The 23,855-nt window shown below is 36.3% G+C and overlaps 2 protein-coding genes across 2 annotated transcripts in view; one reads left to right on the forward strand and one right to left on the reverse strand.

Moving 5' to 3' along the window:
* COX11 (cytochrome c oxidase copper chaperone COX11) overlaps nucleotides 1-636 on the forward strand; it is a 234,639-nt gene extending 234,003 nt beyond the window's left edge. Inside the window, exon 5 of the mRNA XM_069067476.1 lies at nucleotides 440-636. Within this exon, the coding sequence (XP_068923577.1) occupies nucleotides 440-622 (183 nt within the window). The 3' untranslated portion in view covers nucleotides 623-636. The remainder of the gene's footprint in view (nucleotides 1-439) is intronic.
* Nucleotides 637-1,902: 1,266 nt separating this feature from the next.
* The window catches only part of TOM1L1 (target of myb1 like 1 membrane trafficking protein), a 53,161-nt gene continuing 31,208 nt past the window's right edge, over nucleotides 1,903-23,855 (reverse strand). Inside the window, exons 8-16 of the mRNA XM_069067475.1 lie at nucleotides 16,207-16,340; nucleotides 13,499-13,559; nucleotides 12,876-12,999; nucleotides 10,800-10,887; nucleotides 6,246-6,297; nucleotides 5,432-5,537; nucleotides 4,976-5,051; nucleotides 3,407-3,473; nucleotides 1,903-2,238 (exon numbers count right to left, since the gene is read on the reverse strand). Coding sequence (XP_068923576.1) covers nucleotides 3,410-3,473; nucleotides 4,976-5,051; nucleotides 5,432-5,537; nucleotides 6,246-6,297; nucleotides 10,800-10,887; nucleotides 12,876-12,999; nucleotides 13,499-13,559; nucleotides 16,207-16,340 — 705 coding nt within the window. The 3' untranslated portion in view covers nucleotides 1,903-2,238; nucleotides 3,407-3,409. The remainder of the gene's footprint in view (nucleotides 2,239-3,406; nucleotides 3,474-4,975; nucleotides 5,052-5,431; nucleotides 5,538-6,245; nucleotides 6,298-10,799; nucleotides 10,888-12,875; nucleotides 13,000-13,498; nucleotides 13,560-16,206; nucleotides 16,341-23,855) is intronic.

The raw sequence follows: 23,855 nt of genomic DNA on the forward strand, positions 1-23,855 counted from the left end.
TAAGAAAGGATAAGCAAGCAAATTTCAGAAAAACTTGGGACTTAAATGAATTGATGCTGAGTGAAGTAAGCAGAACCAGGAGAACATTATACACAGTAACAGCAACATTGTGGGATTCCTTGTTGTTTCTCCCATTCCTTTTATTTCCCCATGCAATATGACTAATGTGAAAATGTATTTAATAGGAATGTATGTGCAAAGCCTATATCAGATTGCATGTCATCTTGGGGAGGAAGGGGAGAAAATTGAAAACTTATGAAAGTAAGTGAATGTTGAAAACTAAAACAAATTAACTAATAAAAATTTTAAATTACTAGTTCTGTATTGAATTCTAGGGTGATAAAGTAATGAAAACAGAATACTGTTTTCAGTGTGAATCATAGAATTACATAGCTATAAAAGTAGAAAAGTTAATTCTTTCTTCCTTTTCAATTTCTAGTGCTTCTGTTTTGAAGAACAAAGGCTTAATCCTCAGGAAGAAGTAGACATGCCCGTATTTTTCTTCATTGATCCTGAATTTGCTGAAGATCCAAAAATGGCAAAAGTTAATTTGATCACTCTCTCTTACACTTTTTTTGAAGCAAAAGAAGGACATAAATTGCCAGTCCCAGGTTATAATTAAAATTAGAAATAGTTTTCCTTTGCTGTTTCTTAATTTTTTTGTCTCAGTTTTATAAGTTTTTGAGAAATCATGTTTTCAGGTCTTTTTGAAAGAGGAATATTAGTGGGGAATTTTTTTTAAAATTTTAAACCTGAATCACATGTACTTGTAGTATTTGTCTCATACACTACTTTTTTTAATCATTTAATTTGTGTGAGACCATAAGAATGGAGACTACTGAAGAAAAATCTAGGAGCAAAATTGAGCTTAAAACCATGTTTTCATATTTGTAAAATAACACTCTAAAAGTATTCTCTTTTGGGGGTGGTATATCAAAAAAAGAAAGATCTGCTCAATTCCATAAGGTTGCAAGTATGGAGCTGAAGATCTTCAGAGATCACATAAGTACCAAAGCTACTTTTAGCTCTAAAATGGTATGCTTAGTAGAGTATCTTATCTTATTCATCTCTTCTGTTAAAGATAAAGATGCTGAAGCCCTAAGAAATCAAATGATTTGCCTAACATTTTACACAGCTAGTTAGTGGTTAGCACCCAGGTCTCTCATTAGCTTTCCATAACGCCACCATGGCCATCTTGCTGCTAATCTGTTTTTGAAGTCAGTGACTTTTAAAATGGCAGGTTCATCATTATACAAATTGGATCAAAAATAAGGCTGGTCAGTCATTTCCAAAAGTGTTATTCCATAATATTTTTTTCCAGAGTAGTGTTACATATGAGAATTGGGAAATATTTTTCTACTTTTATTTGGATTCTTCAGGCTTCAGGTCCAGTGGCCTGTGGTAACATATGTTAAGCTGCTAACCCTGCAAAGTTTGATAAAAATATTCACTGCACAGTTAGCGTACAGAAGCAAAAACGTCTAATCTAGGGCAAAGAACAAATGTAATTGAATTTTAAGCTCTTTAAATTTTCTTTTCACATTAAAATTAAATTGCTATTTTATATTTGCAATGTTTATATGTTTTCAATTTGAGGTAATTGGCATGGAAAGAATGCCCTTATAAATTAGAAATGAAATATATTAGTATTTCTACCAGATTACATTTATAGTGAGGGTTCCATACACTTGGATACTAAGATCTCACTGTATGTATGGTACTATGTGCTTTTTCTTGGCATCAGAAACTCTTTTGTGAAGAGACTATGTTAAATTATGTATTAAATTATTTTTAATATTTCCTTTGTCTACTTTTCCTTTAATATTACTTACCTTTATAACACAGATGAACAATTTCAGTGTATTTACTATGAACAAAAATCTTTGTTCTAAAAAGAATACATTTTACAGTAAAGAGAAAAGAATATATTTTATTTTAAGGTTAAAAATCATTTAAAAAGTCAGTTTTATACATTTTCCAATGACTGTTACAAACATGAAATGTAAACTATAATAATCAAAGGCTTTATGCCTCAGCTTAAAATGTAAAGGCCAAAAATATTTTCAGAAGTGCAAAATGATTTTTACATTCAATTTTAATTAAGTAAAGGCACTTAAACAATACTTCTCCTGAATTACAATTCCACTTTATCAAATATTTTATGATTTATTCAAGAAGAAATAAAAGTTTTCATCTACTGTATCACAGGGGTATGATGATGGATTTCTCTAAAAAGATCTGCAAAAAAAAAGTTAAAATGCTAAATGACTATATTACTATTTTTTACGTGTATTAAAGGTGGTTAGGGAATGGAATGTATCCATAAACCTTTAATCCTTTTAGATAAGCATTAAACCTCTTTCAGGAATTGTCCATTTTACCAACTGAATAAACACACAATGTTTTAGACTTATTTTTTTTTAAAACTTTGTGAAGGAGGAAGTTTACTACTTGTGGCACTCATTACTAGGTAAATGGTAAATCCCGTTTTCGTTTTTTTTTTTTTTTACAATTGATCCTCAAAGTATCATTAGGAATTTTACACTACTCTGTGATACTAAGTAAGTGATAGAAGGAATAGATGCCAAGAAAACACCAAATGGCGTCACAAAGAGTTGTGGACATCACTGAACAACCAGAAGGAATGGAGCCTGGCCTAAAGGATTATTACTAAATTCTATGCACTAAAGACCTATCATTTATTTTAGTATGCTGTTCTATGCCAAAACCTTCCCTTTCAAAAAAGATTTTTACTTATCTTTTGTTTTTATGTTACCTAAATTTGCTCCTGCATTTCCCCTTCTAGAGAGTCTTCACTTATAACAAAGAACTTAACTCTCTTTTTCTATCATCCCAGAAAGCATTCCTGTGGTTCTCATAAACTGCCTCTAATCTAACTCTGACAGTCCCATTGGCCTATATAGTTTTTGTTAATATTGATGCTAATACGCATCAACATTATCAATATTAATACATATTAACATCTATATATGTTGACATTGATACATTGATGTTAATATGCATTAACATAATATATGTAAATTAGTACATTTCTGATTAGATGGTAATTTGTAGCAAATGTAGCTAAGGTCTCACATCAGTTACTGAAATGACAGTATCTTATATCCCTAATAAATCTGAGAGATTAAGCAAAGTAATTTATATTTCATGTGCTACTGACACCTTTATTTTTTTTTATCCCCATTTTATAGATGAGGAAACTGAGGCATGTAGCAGTTAAATGACTTGCCCAGGGTTATACAACCAGGATGTCTCTGAGGCTGGATTTGAATTAGGGTCTTCCTGACTCTGGGTCCAGCACACTATATACTGCTCCACCTAGCTGCCCAAGCTACTGACACTTTGAAAGGAATTTAACAAATTATCCCAAATTGAAATAATTTACCTTTCAACCATTTGTATGATTCTGAATTGGTTTACGGAATATAGCATCAATGTCTTCATAAATAGCTCTGCAATAAGAAATGCCATTGAAATTATTTTTGAAAAGTTTTTTCAATTTTATATTACTAAAAAAAAACTTCATATATTAAACAGAAATTTATTTTAATCTTCACAATGAAATGTGTGTAGAAGTTAATCTTTGAAAGTTATAAATCTCAAAAAAAAAAACCCAAAAGAGAAAATTATAAATCTCAGAGGCTAAAATTAGCTGCTAAGTTGACTATACATTATGTGTTGCGATTTTAAAATAGGACATAAAGGCTATTAAAATTAAATTATCTACTTGTTTTCTGTTTTAGGCTAGGTAGACCATATCTGTCTTTAAAACCATTTTTTTCTTTTTAAATAAAGTTGAGCTCTTCTCCAACTCATGGAATTTATATTTACTCATTTTCCCTTTCTTATTCATATTATCTGATATTTTAATCAAGGGTCCTTAACTTTTTGGTCATGGACCCTTTTGTTAGACTGATGAGATCTATGGATTCCTTTTGAGAATAATGTTTTTAAATGAAAAAAAATATATAGAGGATTACAATGGAAAAACCAGTTATATTTAATTATCAAAATTGTTTTTTAAATTTCACAGACCCCATTTTAAGAACCCTCGTTCTACATAGCAGTTTTTATGACCTATGACCGTGCAATATATACACACTCATATATGAGAGTGTGTGTGTGTGTGTGTGTGTATTTTAAAATCAAGTCATTCTGCTAGCAATGATTTCATCTATCCAGCCTTTAGTTCTCTAGTTGTCTTTCACCCCATTACATGGTTATATCTAATTATAATAAAACACCTAATTAACTGCATACTTCCAAATGAAAGGTCTGTGTTTGGGGTAATCAGTCACCAGGAAATATATTTTCTGAAGGTTTGTAATGAAATTAAAGTTCAAACCCCAAAACATTTCAATCATTCTTATTAAGAATCTTTGAGTTAATTCTCATCTAATCAGAAAATAATAAATACTCCTCCAGTCGTATCAGTTAAAGCTCTTCCACTGTGGTTAATGAATTAGTCATCTAACAGTATTGCTCTGTCAGTGGACTAAAACAAGTTTTAAAGTATTCATGTCCTCTTAGGAATAAGAAAAAAGAACCCTTAAAAAAGCCAGAGTGCTTTTTCCAGTTTGGAAACATCTTTTAATTACTTAAATTTTGCTGAGGGCTATCATACTGCCATTGCTGTTAACTCACTTAAAAGTGCCCTTTTCTCAGGCAAAAAAAAAGGCCTCAATTTTCTTCAAAGGCATATATCAGTAAGTCCATTAATGTACACTTCACTTCATTACTTTAAAAAAAATAGGGGTTGCAATCAAGTCACAGGGTTGAGAACCACAGGAACATTAAATCTCAAATTGCCTCTAAATGAGGTGATAAGTCATTTTTAATTATGCCATCAGCTTTCACCAAGACCTAAGCAAAATTAAACCAATCACCAAGTCCTTTTGACTATCTTGTTAAAGGGAGGAGACACAAAAAATGAAGGGTTTTTAGAATAACTTACTCTGTAGTGGCACCTGGAGCCAAAGGGTCAAACTCCATTACTTCATAGTAATTGGGTGGCGGAAGATCATTCCCTGCTATAGGTTTATGAAACAAGGAGAGAAAGAAATGCAAACTGTGTTTTGGATGAGCATTCTTTTTTTATACTTAAAACCACCAATACAAGCCATTGATAATTACAGTCACCCTATATAATGCAATCAAAACAGTCAACCAAATTCCATATAACAAAATAATGTGGGTAGTCCCTTGGAATTTGTCACTGTGATTTTTGACATGTATTACAAAGTAAATCTCATATAGCTCAAATTAGGAAGAATGTGGAATTTTAAAATTACCACTTAAAGGACACATAGTTACTAGTTATATATTTTTCTAATGTTTTAGGTTTCCTGTCAGACTGTTGATACAGTCCATAATGATCCTTTTTAGATTCAAATTTTAAAGTCTTAGTTACCTGGCTGATTGCTAGACGAAGCTGGGGGCCCGTGGCTTGAAGGTCCAGCATGGCCAGCTTGAAGGTTCATTGGCTGCATCAGGACTGGATTTAAATGGGTTAAAAACTAAAGGGGATAGGAAAAGAATAAAAAAAAAAAAACCAAAGTATCAGTATAGAACAGAGTGTAATGGATCAAGATTCTCTGATGTAATTTTCAAGTTACTAACAGGTATTTTTTATTATTTTTTTTTTACTAGGGTTCTATGTACTGTCACCAGTTAAGTAATTCTTAATTGACTCTTCTTTGCAAATTATACCCACCTCCACTACTTATGGCTACCTTCTGGTAGTATCATGTTATACTCAAGTCAAACCAGACCGGTTATCTGGAGGAAAAAGGAAGGAGAAAACAGACTGCATGGTATGGGGAAATTTTTTTCAGAATAATTAAGCCCATATAGAGATGTCCTGATTGAGACAATTGCTCTTAGTTTGAGACATATGGGCTATGGTGAAATGTTGTCATTTCTTCCAACCTCCTAGTCTTGCCTCTTTTTTTCTCAGAACAAAATAAAAGTTGTCAAAAAAAAAGGGGGGGGGGAGAATTGAAATGGACAGGGCTACAGAAGGTCCAATATTAACCAAAACATTTTTCTCAATAACTTTATATGTGTGTGTGTGTGTCTATGTGTGTGTTTTCCCCCCATTTTGACCAGGAGGCACTGCTGAATGTTTGGACTTGAATCTGAACACTTGGATCAATCAGGATTCTGAATGAATGAATGAAAAAATATTAAGCATTTACTATATGCAAAGACTATGAAATACTTACATTGTCATACAGATGACCTGCAGAAATGCTTTGATCTGTCCTTTGAGGAAACCTAAGATAGTGGAATAACATTGTGTGACTTCTACAGTCAACCCTACAATTATGTCCCCAATGAAAACCCTTTATGGAGCAATCTACAAGGTCCTTGTCCTAAAGTCTCTATGGTATACAAAGATACACTAAAATATGATGGTCTCTGTCCTCAGGGAGTTTATTATCTTGCTAGAGAAGGCTGACACCTATAAATAACCATAATACATAAATAAACATAATATTGACTAAAGATATGCCATATTATAGAAAATTGCTATTTAATTCAACAAGCATTAACTGCTAAATATATCAAGATAATGCTCTAAGAAAAGTGATGGAGAAAATAAGACCACCTTCCCAATTATCAAAAAGGCAGTCTACCATATTGACAGCATGAACGCATTAGTGCTTCCCATATACATCAGAATTCCCTCTGAATTCCACTACCCATTTGATTATAAATGGCTGACTGAGAACATTGCCAACTTCCAAGAAGAGAACACTGGCAAAGCCTTGCCTTCTGGCAGCAGTGACAGAATCACTTTAGCAGAGTAGTTATGAATACTAAAACAGCTTACATTTGCATAGCTTTGTCAGGTTCATGAAGAACTTTCCTAAACACCATTCACAGCTGCAGGTGGTATAAACATCCTCATCCAAATGTGAGAGATGGAGAGACAGATGAAGAAAGGTGAAGCAATTTGCCCAATGTTATACACCTTGTGTTAGAGTAAGGGATTCTAATTCAAGACTCTGGACTAGGAGATTAACATTCTTTCTAATGCACACATGATGTCTTTGTTTAGTAAGAATAAAAGTATATTTCAACTTTCCCCTACAATGCTCAATGGCCCCAGCAGGGATAATGTCAACAGGCAATCACAACTATGTTTTTTACAAGATAAATGAACAAGTGTGTGGACCCCAGTGTTTATAGTCCTTACAGAAGTTTGCATATTTATAACAGTATATAAAAAGGAGGAGGAGAAAACAGGAAGGGCATGGCATAGAAGGGGAAAGGTTCAGCACAGGTAGGAAAAAGGACAAAAGCCCTCCCGAAGGGGAGGAGCAAGGTGATGGCAAAAGCTGAGTTTGCATTCTTTTCCCTTCGAAACCACTAGACTATGAAAATAGAAGGGCCCGCTCATCTGCAAAGGACCTCAGATGCACAACCATTTTCCCAGCCTGGCAGAGACTGGCTGGAGCCTGTCTTGCCTCCCAAGGGACACACAGGGAATCCAGCTTGGAGTGTAAACAACAAATTATGGCAGCTCTGGGGGAGCTTTGTCCTTAACACATTTAGGGCCTTCTGCATGCTCTGGGTCCAGCATTTCTAGAAAATATGTCAACTCAAAAAGACAAGTTCAGGGGACCCTTAACAGCCCTTAACAACAACTAAAGTCAGCAAATAGTACATCTTGTTGAAACAGGCCCAGGTGACTTTCATTCTCAGTCTTGGCTCTTTAAGCTATTTGATTTCAAGGGCAACAGGAAAAATCATTTCCTCAGAGACTTGGTCATCTCACCACCTCCAAGCACAAAGAACTAGAACTTATATACCGACATAGAACACACCCTTTAATTCCTGGTGCCTTAATGCAAAGGCGAGCACAGAGGAAAGATGGCAAAAGCTGTTTCAGAATTAAAAAAAAAAAAGCCAAAAGCTTGTAAATTATCCAAAAGGCCTTGCATAAACCTATATATCATGAATATATCTCAAGAAGAGAAGAGGAAGGTGCTGAACACCATTTTTAAAAATGAGAGGAAACAAATGGGGTCAGAGGAACAATTCTGTAATTACCTGTTTGTGTGGACTAGAATCAAGGACTAGTAAGCTCAAAGATTAAAACTTATATTGTTAGAAGATAATAATAGTTAACATTAATGCAGTGATTTAAGATACACCAGCGATTTTATATACATGAACTCCTTTGATTCTCATAACAACCCTGTTTGGAAAGTTATATGGATATCACCACCATCAATTTCCAAATAATAAAACTGAGGTTTGCAGGAGCTAAATGATATGTCCATGAGATTTTAATCTCATGTCTCTCCCAACTCCAAGACCAGTGCTCTTTCCACAATACACAACAGCACAAGATGAATAGATACAAAGTGCAGCAAAAATGGCTCCAACCTGACCCATCTTTAAGAGCTGTGTTGATTATGAAAAGGGGAGAATGGATATAAGTGAAAAACAATAATTGTTCATCATTCAACTTTTAGGAAAATGTAACTGATACAAAACGTGTTCCCACAACAAGGATGCCCATAAAATGTCTTCACCAGAGAATATTTGATTATCTTAAGAAGTGGAGAAATATAGTAGCCGGAGACAATACTAGTTTAGAAAAAAAAACTCATTCGCAAAACATAACAGAAGGAAGTGATGGAAGATTATGAGCAACTATTCCAAAAATCTTATTACTGCACATATACCCCATGGAAGTCAAAGAAAGGAAGGTCCTGATCATAAGAAAATATTTATAGAAATAAATAGTTAATTTGTACTAATTATTTGTACTAGCAAAGAATGGGAAATAATATATATATATATATATATACATACACACATATACATATATACACACTGAGGAATGGCTAAATAAATTATGGTACACGAATAATTCATTATTGTACTTTTAAGAAACAAGGAAAAGGAGGACTACAAAGAAATATGGGAAAACTTGTATGAACTGATACAAAATGAAGTATGCAGAATCTGAAAAATTATATACACAATGACAAGGTAAATAAAAAAGAACAATAAAAAGTAGAAAAAAAACCCCACAATAAATAAAACAAAGCTGAATGCTTGTAATGACCAATTTTGACTCCATAGAAAAGCAAGAAAAAAATGTACATACCCTTTTAAATGAAGAGGTTAGGACTTATGGTTTTGGAATGTTTCATATGATGGTAAACATGTTTGTTGGTTTTGCTTAACTTTCTTTTTTTCTTTATTTAAAAAGGAAGGCTTCTTGTGTAGAAAGGAGGGGAGATATTCAGAAATGACTAACATATTAAAAAAACAAATAGCATCAATAAAATTTAAGGAAAATAATAACATTATCTCACAAAATGTGAAAGGAGGGGAAGAGAAATCTCTAGAAAGTTTGGCAAAAGATCCTACCAGACCAAAACATTTCAAGAGAATTTATAGACAAAAGTGAAAGGACAAAAATAGATGTGAAAGGGAGCAGATCTTCTAGTATTTCTAAAGTAATCTAGTGTCATTGTTTGTGACCACAGAGCCACCATTACATTTGGACCCTAATGCCTTGTTACACACTGCTATATCAAAAAGTAGAAACAACACTCAGAAAAAGGAACTTGAGAAGAATATCTTGATATGACGAAAGACGTAACAAGAAGAAATCTGTACTGTTTTGAAGCTACGAAGGAATTTTATTTTTTATAAATGATTACAAACTGCATCACTGCCCCCTCTCTCCCCTAAAAAAGGCTATCAAGAAAAAGATCATCAACTGCTAGCCCATGTGCGGGTTTTCTCACTTTCCTCAAATCTTTATGAGAATGGTCTGTACATATATGCAGCATCTCTTTGATGAAAGTTTCATTTTACAGATGAGGAATTGAGGCAAACTGGGTTAAAGGACTTGCCCAGGGTCACACAGCAAATATGTGCCTGAGGCTGGATTTAAACTCATGTCCTCCTAACTCCAGGGCCCAGCACTCTGTCCACTGGGTCATTTAGCTGCCCACATATACCTATACATATACATTCAAACTACACACACGCATATATACTAGGATAAGCCAATTTTCCTAGTCCAATTTGAATGCCCCCTACACATACACACACATACACACACACACATAAATTCATACATGAATAGGTCAATTTTCCTAGTCCAATCGGAATGCCCTTAGATTTCGTAATTGTTTTTATTTTTTTGTTTTTATATTTTATATTTATATTTAGCATATTTTCACTGCACTAGTACACTAGAGGATCTTTGTTAATGAGATCTAAGGGTAATCAAAACCAAGCAGGTAAAAGCAAATGAACATGGAATGACTATTGCCCAGTTTGTAGTAGATGGATAGCCCCTAAGCTGGGCTGGACCTAGAAATGAATGAATGCTATGGAGCTGGGCCTCTTAGAACTCAATAGAAAGAATGGGAGACAGATCACTTGATTTGGTAGTCCAAAAACCACACAGTGCTCTCCATGATCCCAAACTGCTCCCTACTAAAGCCTACCTTTTTTAGTAATGATTTTCATTTGTTCTTACCCACTTTGGCTATATACACAAATCATGAAACTTTACACCCTCAAATCAAAACCATAATATCAAACCAAAAACATCATAAATTAGTCCAAAGTCAATGGAAAGATACCTGATGGGGTATAAATGGGCCACAACACTGTTCTCTTGCCAGAAAAGTTGATGTGAAAGCAATCATCTAGGACATTTATGAGGTTCCAAATTTCTGGCCTAGCAAGGTACTAGGTGCTTTTTAACAGTTCCAAGATTATCTTATAGTACTTACAGGGATATTTCTGGATTCTCTGAGGCCAGCAAATCCAGCTGTGAGTGAAGCATAGGGTTGGCATTGGTGGGACGTGAAGAGTTGACATCTGAAAGGTAAAAAGGACTTATTTCACAACTACTGCTTAGTCAAGAATGCCCTTCTTTAGTCAATCATTTGGATAGTTTTGCCACAATATACAATACGTACTGGATATCTGGAGATTAACCATGGAAAACGCTTTGAAATACCATATTTAGGATCAAATGCCATTTTACAAATGGCATTCAGAAGCTCAGTGTCTTCCCCAAGGTCACACAGTAAAGATCAGAGTTAAGATCTGAACCCAGTTCTTTTGACTCCAGAACCAGTATTCTTTCCACTGGACAACTCTACCTTCATTTTTTTGCTGGTTAAGAACAAAAATATGGTCATTTCAATGCTAAAAGATATCAGAAATTGGAAAAAAAAATTCGTTGGTATGTGCAGGTATGCATAAGGAGCATATATTCCCTGCTTTCGGCATCAACAGAATACTACAGAAGTCTTACTGGTAGCACATGGTGCTCTAACATGTCTGCCAAGCTATTAAACATTCTTGAGACATAGATGAGCTCCTCATGGGAGAAATTTTTTTCATCTAAAAACTTCACACACCAAAAAAAATGACTTCTCTTCTTTTCCTCATGATCCATCTAATGCCCCATTGATCAAGAGAAGCAAGAAGGCAGAGTATCATGAATGGAAAGAAATAGCTTTTGCTTAATAGAAGTGCACCCAGTTTGAGCAATGGCACTTAGAAAAAAAGCTAACTCCTGGAAAAAATGCTAATCCCAAATCAATTATACGGAGTATTTTGGCCCCGGAAAGACCTTGGGGTATAAAAAACCAAAAACCATGATGATTTCAGATAGGTATTTTCAGTCTTGTAGTTTAGCGGTTTTCTTAAAATTCCTTAACAATCACAAAAAAGTAGGGTGGGAATTATGTATGTGATCTAGAGGCAGATAGTTGGCACAGTAGATAGAGTGCTGAGCCTGGAGTCAGGAAGACCTAAGTTGAAATCTAACCTCTGATACTTCCTAGCTTTGTGACCCTGACCAAGTCACTTAATCTCGTCTGTCTCAGTTTCCTCAACTATAAAATAATGATAATAATAACACCTAACTCCCAGGGTGGTTGTGAAGATCAAATGAGTAGAGTGTTTAGCATGGTGCCTGGCATACAGTAGGTACTATATAAATGTTAGCTATTATTATAGTTAATCTTATTATTACTATTATTATTAATGTTCTCTTCCCTATATTATGACAGCCCATCATGCCTTGTTCTCTAATCAACTTGGAATGTTTGCATTCTTTCTTGCCTCTTCCTGTACCAATTATTCCCTAACCTTGTAGTACTGCCTAAAATCTGTCAACCAGCATTTACTGAGTGACTACTACGTGTCAAGTTAAAACCTGCAAGAAGTAATTCACTTTTTGTGATAAAATACTGGCCAAGACAGACAAATATTGGAATATGGCTAACTGGAAACCCTAGATAAACTTTAAGAATGAAAGCTAAAGGGTGTTTAGAAGAACCATGGGAGTGGAAATTATATTGGACAGCCTCTGAAAAATTCCTGGCAAATTTTTTCAGATACTATGGGGGAAGGGGGGTGCCAATACTACTGAGCAGAAATTCAAGCAATTCAGCTCACCAATCCCAACACACTCTAGCCCCATTTACAAAAAATTCCCAATACTGTTGGCTATCCTTTCCTTTCCACCCAGAGACATATCCCACTGTCATCTAACAGAGGTTTGCTCCATTAGATCAGGGGTTCTTAACCTCCTTTGTGTTACAGACCCCTTCTCAGAATAATGCTTTTAAATGCATAAAATACATAGAATAAAGGATACCAATTATATTGAAATATAGTTATCAAAATATAAAAACAAATAAACAAAAAATCCAAGTTTACAGACCCCAGGTTAAGAAACCTTGTATAAGGTGGAAAAGAACACTTGACTTTATTTCTCCTCAGGTAGCATTTAATTATCTACCCAAGCATAATATTTTCTTTGGTCTGAACAAAATGGAACATTCATTTACTTAAGCCAGAAAATTGAGAACTCATGGCATGGACTCCTTCCAATGACAAGTCAGAAGTCAGAAAGCTTGAACCTGGACTTAAGTCAAGTAAATCGCAGGATGGGGCAGAAGGCTCACAGTTACTCTGGAAAGAAAAAAATAAAAATTCAAGTTTAGTTAAAAACAACAACTTCAAAAACAAGTATCAGATGCTTCCCTAAGGGTGTTAGGAAAGGGCCCTTTTTTGAGGAGTTCCCTAGAGGAGATTATGATGTTAAATCACACTTTATTGCCTTCAGGGATAAACACTTTGCTTGGCCTGCTGGGATGGTTACAGCAAAAGATTTCTTTGTAGCACAGAAAGGTAACCCTAAGGTACTAATCAACTTCAAAGCGAGAATATTGGATGTCATAGGATCAAAGGATTATTTTGTAATGGAAGGGATCTTGGAGAATGTCTACTCCAATCCTTTATATCTTGAGGCTTAAGAAAAAAAAGATTCACTGAAGATCATACAGATAGTATGAAGCAAAGGTAGGATTTGAACCCAAGTTTCTGATCTCCCAAATGCTTTCTACTACACTTATTGCATTCTGAAAATGTAAAAAAAAATCATTTGTGTATAAAATTTCTAAATATTTACCTTCTGGGTTTCCTCTTGGCTCTGTTTTTGTTCCTGGAATCGTTTCTGATTTCGAGAAAATCTGATTTAAAAGAAAAAAAGAACAGTTATTTTAAAAAGAAAACAAGAGAATTTATGTACTGGTAGCCTAAACTAAGGAGCTATAAAAAGGCAAAATGTTATTGTTATGTGCCCTTAGAGCAGAGGAATAAAACACATGGTCCATCGGCCACAGGAGGCCCACAACATTCTTGATTGTGGCCTGAACCAGATTAAAATGTAATTGGGAAATATTTAACAAAATAAATAAAAATACAATAAAATATAGAAATTACATTTTTAAAATGGCCCACAGGAATCCTTATGTACAAATGAGAGGCCCCCATTTGGTTTGAGAGTACCGCAGATCTGCAAGGTAATGTCTCAATAAATGTTGGAATTTAAATTATTTTTCTTTAGGGTGGGGGTGTGGCAAAGGGCCTGGACCTGTGATTTCCTTTCTGTAGGGAATTCCCAGTGTGGAACCTTCATCTATTGAAGTTGGACATCTTTATTTTATATCTTTAGAGAGTTGCAATTGGGACTTGTCCAGAGTTAGTAGGTAAGAGCTAAAACTCAAGTCTTCCTGATTCAACAGCTGGCCCTGTTCCACACTAGCTCTCTAGCTCTCATTAAATGTCTGAAATGATCTAGATCTAGACCTAGACCTTCAATTTCTTGGATGCAAAGAACTCCTACTAGGAAAACCTCCTCGACTAATGCAATTCATTTCAGATACTAGGTATTTATTAAGTGCCTACTACATGCTTAGCATTCTTCTTGAGTGCCTTTGATAAGAGTCACAACAGAATTCAACAGCCTAAGGCCCTTTTTCTTGGGAAATAATTTTTCTCAGACTGTCATGAAAAATGCTGGTGTCAGCCTAGTTTCTTCTAGTCCCATTTGACACAAATTTAAGAGACAAAGATAACTGGGTTTGTGACCTCATTAGCATAAGGAACTCTCTCTACCAATGCAGGTTGATACCTCTGAAATTTATAGTTTTAGAGAGTTGCCTAGAGAACTTGCCCAAGGTCATATAGCACTTATGTGTAAGAGGAGGGACCTAAACCCATTCGTTCTTAACTCTGAGGCTGGTTCTCTACCTCTAAAGTTAAAAGCTAAGGCACAATGAATACACACACACACACACACACACACACACACACACACACACACACATGACCTAAAAGGAAAGCGCCAATCATTTATTACAAAATACAATGGAATTCTCCAAGACAAAACTTGGAAGCAGCTCTGGTTGGAAAGTCATAGTTTTTCTTAGTTACCTCTCTATCAACAAAGATTTGCATCTTGAGATTCAAAGAGATCTGATTCTACACGTGCTCCATGGTAAGAATACATGTCATTTGGGTCAAGTATCTTGACAAAACCAAAAGATAGTGAAGGGATTCCTACCATTTACCTACCATATTGTGGTTCAATGGAAAGAATGCTGCATTTGGAGTCAGAGGTTCAATTTAGGTTCAAATCCCAGCTATCACAACCAATGTGAGCTTGGTCCAAGACCTGTCATCTGTGTGACCTTGGCAAGTCAACCCAGTTTCTCTAGGTCTGTTTCCTCATCTGTAAAAATGGGGGAAAGGGTAAAAACTAGACTTAAACTTTAAGGTCCCTTCCAGCTCTATTTAGAGGTGACTAGGTGTCACAGTGAAAAGAGTGCTAGCCCTGGAGTCAGGAAGATTTCAGTTCAAATCCAGCCTCAGATACTTCCTATTTGTGTGATACTGGGGATGTCACTTAACCTGTCTTCCTTGGTTTCCTTATTTGTAAAATGGGGATGATAATATCATTTACCTCCCAGGATTACTGTAAGGATCAAATGAGATAATATTTGTAAAGCACTTAGCACAGTACCTGGCATATAGAAGGCACTTTAAATGCTTATTGGCTTCACTTCCCCCTTAACAACCTACGTAGTTAATGCCAGAGGGAGTCTGAACCTTTCTGGTTGATAAGGAAGACAGTTACCAAGGCTCTTGAAAAGTGCCATGTGTTACATGGGATCCTTGGCACATATTACCTCATTTGATTCTCACAACAACCCTGGAAGGTAGGTGCTACTATTATCCTAGATTTGAACCAGAGAAATTGGGTGACTTGCCAAGGCCCTATAGATAGCAAATGATAATTTGGAAGAATAGAATCTTGGAGCTGGAAGAGACCTGGACTGGTTGCAAAAGATAATAATTAAGAACACTACAGTTGGAGTCAGAAGATACGGTTTTGAATCTTGGCTTCTACCTGTACAACTGTGGACAAGTCATCTAAATTCTCACACACACACACACACACACTCCCTTGATAGCACCTAGGTTCCTTGAGACCAGGGATTATTTTTTTGGAAGGGATCTTTATATACCCATTGTCTGGCACAACATCTGGCAAACAGAAAGCACTTAATGAATGTTTGTTCGTGGACTGATATCTAAATGCAAAACCGCCTTCTGTAACATTCTTGACCTTTATTTGGGTATGGTGTATATCACCAGCCAGCCAGGAAGGTCCTTCAAGGCAAGGGGAATGCCTTTCTCTGTTAAGCTGGGAGCTTCTTAGGGGTACTCATTTCTTTTTCTTCCTTGGAAGGCCCAGCACAGAACCCTTCACCCAGTAGGGATGAGTGACTAAAGTAAATTTGAGTGGAGGAAGACAACCCGACTCATACACACCTCTCATATCCAAGGAGGGCCTGATTCAAATCCTCATTCACTTGAATGAGCTCCATTGTCACATCCTCATTCTCCACCACTGCCAGCAGGTCCATGATTCTTTCCTGCATGTCTCGACCAGTCTTATATAATTTCTACACAGAATAAGAAAAAAATTTAAGTCAGGAAAGCTCCATAAATAATAAGTTTATGAAGGACAACTATATACAATTCACATGAACTAAGGAAACAATGTATTAAGTGCCAACTCTATTAAGTGCTAGGCAATGGGTGATACAAAGACAAAAACATTCCCTGCCCCCAGGGAGCCAATATTCTAGGAGGGGAAACAACATGGACATAGATAAGTAAAAGCAAGGTAATTGAGTCCTAACACCAAGGCAATAACGAAAGGTTTCCTGAAATGAGTCTTGAATTTTATGCCAGAGACAATAAAAGTCACCCTAGTTTCAAAAGCAGAGAAACAATGGTCAGATTTGTGTTTAAGAGCCATTGGACCCCAGGGAAACCATGACCAGTAAAACCCCTGCTTACCAAAGAGAGAAGAGGGGATCTAGGAGGAGATGGTAGTCAACAGTGCTGAGTAATTACTATCTATTTGTTCCTATTTATTCCTAAGTATTTCTAGGTAGACTTGCTCCTCCATTAGAATATAAGCTTCTTGTGAGCAAGGATGGTTTCATACTTTGCTTTTTTATCTCTGGTGCTTAGCATTGTGCCTACAACACAATAAGGAGTGAGTGCTTTTTAGTTGATTGCTACAGAGAAGTCTAGGAAGACAACAGATTTTTTTTTTTAACCGAAGAGATCACTGATAACATTGGAAAGATTTATTTCTGTTGAATGAGTTCAGAAGCCAGATTGCAAACGATTTAGAAGTGAGAAGATAGACAGTAGAGGCAATGAGTGTGAATAGTTTTTTTTCCCTTAAAGTAGGCACTTAATTATCAATATATATAAATACATATATGACAATAACTATATCTATTGCATAATCTATACTGCAATATAATTTGGCATTCTCTCTGGAACCTGGTCTACTCAAGTTATGTTTTAATTATAAAATTTTAGGTTAAATGTTCAACTTCATCTATTTCTCTCCTTGATTGCCATATTTAAGATAAAACATCAGATGCTCCCCACAGCAATATATCCTAATAGACAGATACTAAGGAAGAAAGAAGAAAATAAGGAAGAATAGTATTTTAATATATATGGCTTAAATTATAAGAAACTTTATCCTATCTCCTCTTCAGCTAATTAAAAATGGTTTCAGTGACTTTTCCAATGGTCTTAAGTTCATGATAAAGAGTAAGGAGCAGTACAGGAGATATTTTGTGGAAAAACTTTAAAATATCAGTGTAGACAATTTTTTCAAGGAGTTTGGCTGAGAGATGGGAGATAGAGGATAATAACTTCAGTAGATGATAGGTTATACTGAGGATTTTTTAAAGGATGGTGGTGCCTTGGTAGTGTTTGTAAGAAGCAGGGAAGGAACCAGTAGATACGGAGAGATTGGAAATTATAAAGAAGAGAATAACTGCAGGGGCGAGCTGCGTATGGAGATAGGATGGGCTAGATGCTCACAAATGATGGCTTGTTTTCTCAGTAAAGCATAAAGTGAGGTCTTCAGATCAAGCGTGGCAGGAGAGGAAGTTGTATGAGTTTTGAGGAGAAAAGAGATTTGGAATAGTCACCATAGGGACAGATCAGTGGAGACTCAGAAAGCAATAAAAGACTGCCTTGCTGAAGTGAGGGACCAGGTGAAATTAGCTAAAAGATCGGTAGTAGACCTGATCAACTGGTGTATTTTACTTCTTTCCAATGAATTTGGTAGCACGTGGAAAAAGCAGAGGAGGCAATTGACAGAATCTGGGATTAGGGTCTAGCAGAGGGAGTAAGGGATTTGATAGTCAAGGACAATATAGAATTGGTTTACTAAAGGGTGGTAAGTAGAAAGGAAGGAAATGTAGGCAGAGCAGGGGTGATCAAGTGGGAGGGTAGGGATGGCTAGAAACACTAGAGATCAAGGTGAGAATGAATACACATAGATAAGTGTAACAACGTTATTTGCAGCTGCTGTGGGAGTTTAAGACAAATAACATCAGCACACAGGAGGGCTGCTAGCACAGGTTCTTTGATCTGCTTTTCTAAAGGAAAGCAACTCAAAAGGGGTTAACAATCTTACTTCAATCAACTATATAATTTACTTTAGCTCAGGGAGAAAAGTTGGCACCCTGAACTTGAGAAAATACAAATAGAAATTACAAGCAGAAATAATAGCACAAAGACCAACAGACAGGGATTCTAACCATCTGATCAAATAATACATACATCACAGAACAACAGACAGATCCAACTGTCTGACCATTACATACATACATAGTTACCAGAGAGAAGCAGCAACATCTGGGTTTCTCAAAGCCAGGGGGCTCCTTAACGGCCACCCAGAGTCTCATATGGCTACATCACATGAACACTCTTCCCATGAGAGAGCCCCAAAGCAAACTACTAACCTCAGAGTATATATACACTTCTTCAGGGTAAAAGGGTATCACAACCTTTGTGACCCACTGTCTAATTACAAAGTAACAAAACGTGTGGGTCTTCCTGAAAAACAAACCTCCCCCCATCAAGCTTCTCTTGTTGGGCTCCACGTGAGGCCTATAAATGGACAGGGAAGATCTTCAATTCCCATTAACATTACAATAAGATATGGTTAAATAGGCCTGTCTATCTGTCTATCTAGAATTGAAGGAGAGAGAGATACATTGCACAACTATGACTGGAAGGAGAATTCTTAACTAAACAGAGGGGATGAGCATAGAAAATAAAATGGACGATTTCAAAATTTCAATTAAATAAAATTGAAAAGCTTTTGTATGAACAAAAGCAATGCAGAAAATATTATATCAATTAACTGGAAAAAATATTTTCAGACAACATCCATAACAAATGTGTAAGAAATGAATGCTATCAAAAACCAAATGAAAGAATGCTCCAAATCATTAATAAGAGAAATATAAATTAAAGCAATTCTAAGATTTCATCTCACACCTATCAGATTTGCAAAGACATCAAAAGATGAAATTGGTAAATGTTGCAGAATCTGGGAGAAGACTGATTGGTAAACTGAAGCACTGATGGTGGAGCTGTGAATTGGTCCAAACATCAGGGAAAATAATATCTTCCCAAAGTCACTAAAATGTATGGACCTGTTAACCCAGGATACCAATACTAAACATGCTCCCCAAGAAGGTAAAAGACAAGGGAAAGAAGTCCCAAACATACAAAAATATTTATAGCAAAACTTTTTGTAGTTGCAAAGAGCTGGAAATAAAACAGGAATCAAACAATTGGGAAATGGCTAACAAACTGAGCATGTAAATATTTAATGTACTATTATATTGCAAGAAATGAAAGATACAGAATTCAGAGAATCTTAGAAAAACATGTATACAAAGGGGTGGTCAGAAAAATGCTGGATCTAGAGTCTGAGGACCTGGGTTCAAATCCTGACTCTGCTATTTGCTACTTCTGTGACCTTAGGGAAGTCACTTTGCTTTGCTGAATCTCACCCTCCTCATCTGAAAAATGAAAGAGACTGGACTAGATGACTTTGAAGGTCCCTTTCCAGGGGAAATTTAGGGTCACATGATTCAGCTACCACTTTGCCTACAGAGACTTCCCTATTGGTTCAGTGAAACTTCTGGGTCTCAGCAATAAATCCATTTCTGATTCTCTGCAGAGTCAAGTTTTTCACATCAAGGGCGAGCTGGAGAAGAAATCCAAAAGAAATCCTTCAGAGTAAAAGAACTTTCCTCTTTGTTCCTGTTCAGAGAAAACCCTAGAAATCAATCCTAACTGGTGTGCTGACAGCCTGCTCAGCGGTGTCAAGATCAAGGAGATACAATTACTGTAAGAAGTCTAGGACAAAACAGTAGACAGGAATCTAAATGAATCTGGAACCATTATCAATGGCTTCTGCCCATATGTTGCTCAATTTCCCCATCCCTCCAAAAGACAACCCAAATGTAGACTATGAAAGGTCCTCTATAACACTCAGCAAGACTGGGAATGAGAATTTTGAAAACCCTTTCAAAAACCAGCCCATTTTGATCTCCACAATTGATGTCTGTCTCAAAGGAGGGCCAAGCCACTAGGAACCTAGAGTACATCAAGTAATGTGGGCGGAAAAAGGCAGGTCAAAAGTTTCCCACAGCTTGGCACTCTATCAGTCTTGGTAGTTCAAGGGAAATGAGGGGAGATTGATCCAAGCACTCAAAAGACCCAGGCTAACAGCTGCTTGTGCATACATCAATCAGCGTGCCCCTGAAAGACCCTCACTTTGTACTGTGTTGAAACAAAGACAGCTTTTTAGGCTACAGTGAATTTAACAACCAGCTCAAAAGTTTGTACAGAAAGAGAAAAATAGCTCATTAAGAGGATTATATTCTGATGATCAGAAGGCCCTCACTTCTTCAAAGGTCACTAAAGCTTGGGAGAGAGGTCTAATTTTAATCATCACTCTCCCACATTCAACCTCATGGGCACAATTAGGAGGTATAAGAAAAACGGTGCCAGCCTGGCTCCCCAGAAAAGTTTAAATAGGAAGAAAAGTTGAAAAAAACGGAAGAAAAGAATGACAGTCTGATGTCATACTGCATATTAATCTGGTCATAAAAAGAACCTGGGTAAACATATATGTCTTTCCTCTCTCATCCCTGCTACTGAATTCCTACACTATAATTCAGAAAAACCGAATTTTAGAGCCGAAAGAGAGCTGGATTGAATGTCTAACCAACCTTTCTGTGCCTAGTTGTAAAAGTTAATTCATCCTGCCAAGAACATTAGACTTGGAATCAGAAGATTTGGTTTTGAATCTTGGCTCCTGGCTGTATGATTGTGGATAAATCACCTAAATTTTAAATTTTCAGCACTTCAGTTTCCTTATATAAAAAACGAGGATGATAATTCTTTTTTTTTTGCTTTTTGGAAGGGCAATTGGGGTTAAGTGACTCGCCCGAGGTCACACATCTAGTAAGTGTTAAGTGTCTGAGGCCACATTTGAACTCAGGTCCTCCTGACTCGAGGGCTGGTGCCACTAGCTGCCCCATGAGGATGATAATTCTTACTCTGCCCTATCTCACAGGGTGGTGAGGAAAGCCCTTTTATAAATCATAAATCACTCCAGAAATGTGAACTATTATTATTATGGCCTGTATGTAACTCTGACAACAACTACAATCAGAAGGTAGTTGCCAACCACCTTGTTTTCATGTTTTTCCATTTCTTCTTGCTCAGACCTCAGCTGATAAGTCATTATATTAACATTCTTTACATTTCAGTTTCCCTATCAATCCTCTTTTCAATAATCTTGATGCATTACTTTCAAAATCTTTCTATCCTCAGTATCTCCCAAACCCCTATTCTCTTTCTTCATTCTTTATACAATCTAGTACCTACTATATTTAAGGACCTAGGCTAGGTAGTGTGATAAATATAACACTCAGTTGCTGCTCTTAAGGAACTTACAATCTGTTTTGAGAGTTTATATCACAAGATCATAGATTTAGGGCTGGAAGATACTTTAAAGTATCTAGTTCATTTTATACAGAAGGAAACAGGGCAAAAGAAGGGAAGGTTAAATACCTCATAAATAGCAACATCAGAATTTGAAACCACAACCATGAACACTAAAGGTAGGTTCATGAAAAGGTAGCTAATAACATTAGACAATAAGACATCAATATCTCAATATTCTGTGATTTCCTCATAGTGAGGGAACTCCCTCCAATAAGGCACAGCCACAACCTGTCAATGTTTTACTAGATAAGTCTTAATGAGTTTCCTGAGGATCAAAAAGTAATGAATAACTTGTCCTTGGTCACAGACACTAAATGTATAAGGTAAGATTTCAATCTGGGTTTTCTTGACACCCAACTCAAGCATTCTGTGCAGTAGACTATGCATGAGTGGTATAGAAAAATAAATGGTACTGAACCCTCTTCAGCTATTACCCTGAATTGTCCATGATTTCTAATACAATTTTGACTTTCTTCTGACTATATTTGACAAGCTAGAGCACTTTCAGAAAAGCGTTATCAGGACATTATTAACAGTAATAATAATAGTGCAAATAGGGACTGGACCTGTACTTCAACTGGTGAAGTGAACTTCCATATAAGGAAAATCTCATCAATAATAGGTAGCTACCATCTTTGCAATTTATAAATTTAGAAAGTTGCCTAGAGCAAAGTTTTCAAATTCAGGCCTGAACCAGAATAAAATGCAATTGGGAAGTGTTTAAAAAATAAAAATACAATGCAACAAAGATAATGTTAATTTGAGGTTTTCTAAGTTGTTAGCATAGATCTGTTTCTGCAACAGTATGACACCAGTGGCATAGAGCACTGAGTCTAAGTAACTTGCTCCTGGTTATACAACTAGCAAACCTCAGAAACAGGTTTTGAACTCAGGTCTTCTCAACTCCAGGACTTATGCAACACTGCCTCTCAGTAAGTCACGGTGAGAATACTTTGCAAAGCATTTTATCTCATTTGATCCTCCCAATGACCCTCTCCAGTGGTGGGGAACCTATGAGTCCATTCACTTGAAGTTCATTCAGTCTAAATCTATCATTTAATCTAGCTCCTGGTAGGAATAGTCTACCAGCCTTTCTCAAGTTCAATACCTGGCTCATGTTACTCCTCTCCATCCCAACCCCTACCCTTATACCAGAGGATTTCAACACATATGACCTAGTCCTTTATTCAGTCTCATATAGCCACACACAGGGATGGCCAAAACCCTGATCATGCATCACCTGAAAATGTTCAACTTACATGATTAGGAATTTTTAAATTCCTTTCATGGACATCACCTCCTATCGATTATTCCTCTCCCTATGTCTCACTCTTCCCAAACCTATTCTTCATCTGCATCATAACCTCAAATCTCTGTTTCTCTGTACTCTCCCAGCTCATCATTACTGCTCTGGCCCTATTTTCTTCCTTTCACTATCTTGACATTATAGTACTATGTATAGTATGTTGTCCTTTGCTTTGAGAGATAGCTAGGTAGTACAGTGGATAGAGCACTGGGCCTGGAGTCAGAAAGACTCATCTTCCTGAGTTCAACTCTGGTCTCAGATGCTTTACTAGCTGTGTGACCCTGGACAAGTCATTTAACCCTGTTTACCTCAGTTTCCTCATCTGTAAAATGAGCTTGAGAAGGAAATGGCAAACCAATTGACAAGCAAACCCCAAATGGGGTCACAAAGATCAGACACAACTAAAACAATTGAACTACTACTACGACTTATCTAAAGCCCTTGACCTCATCTCCAATTCTCTCCTCCTTTAATTCAGTCTCTAAGGAAGAAATGGTCCTCTTCACCAAATCCAACCCTTCTCCATGTACTCTTAATTGCATCTTTTCCAGCAAATTGTCTCAGAAATCACTGTCTCCTCTCTGCAATCTTCAGTTTCTATCTAGTGATTCCTTCCCTGCTGATTACAGGAATGCTCAGGTTTCTCCTTTGCTTAAAGACATCCTCACTTGATGCCATCAGTCCCTTCCCTCCCTCCAACTATCATCCTATAACTAAGACCCCTTTTCTCAGCCAAACTTAGAAAAAAGCTGCCAAC

The sequence above is a fragment of the Petaurus breviceps genome, unplaced genomic scaffold, assembly GCF_028583685.1.
Source record: "Petaurus breviceps papuanus isolate PSGF00001 unplaced genomic scaffold, PetGlider_PUasm1.0 90750, whole genome shotgun sequence".
NCBI classification, from domain to species: Eukaryota; Metazoa; Chordata; class Mammalia; order Diprotodontia; family Petauridae; genus Petaurus; species Petaurus breviceps.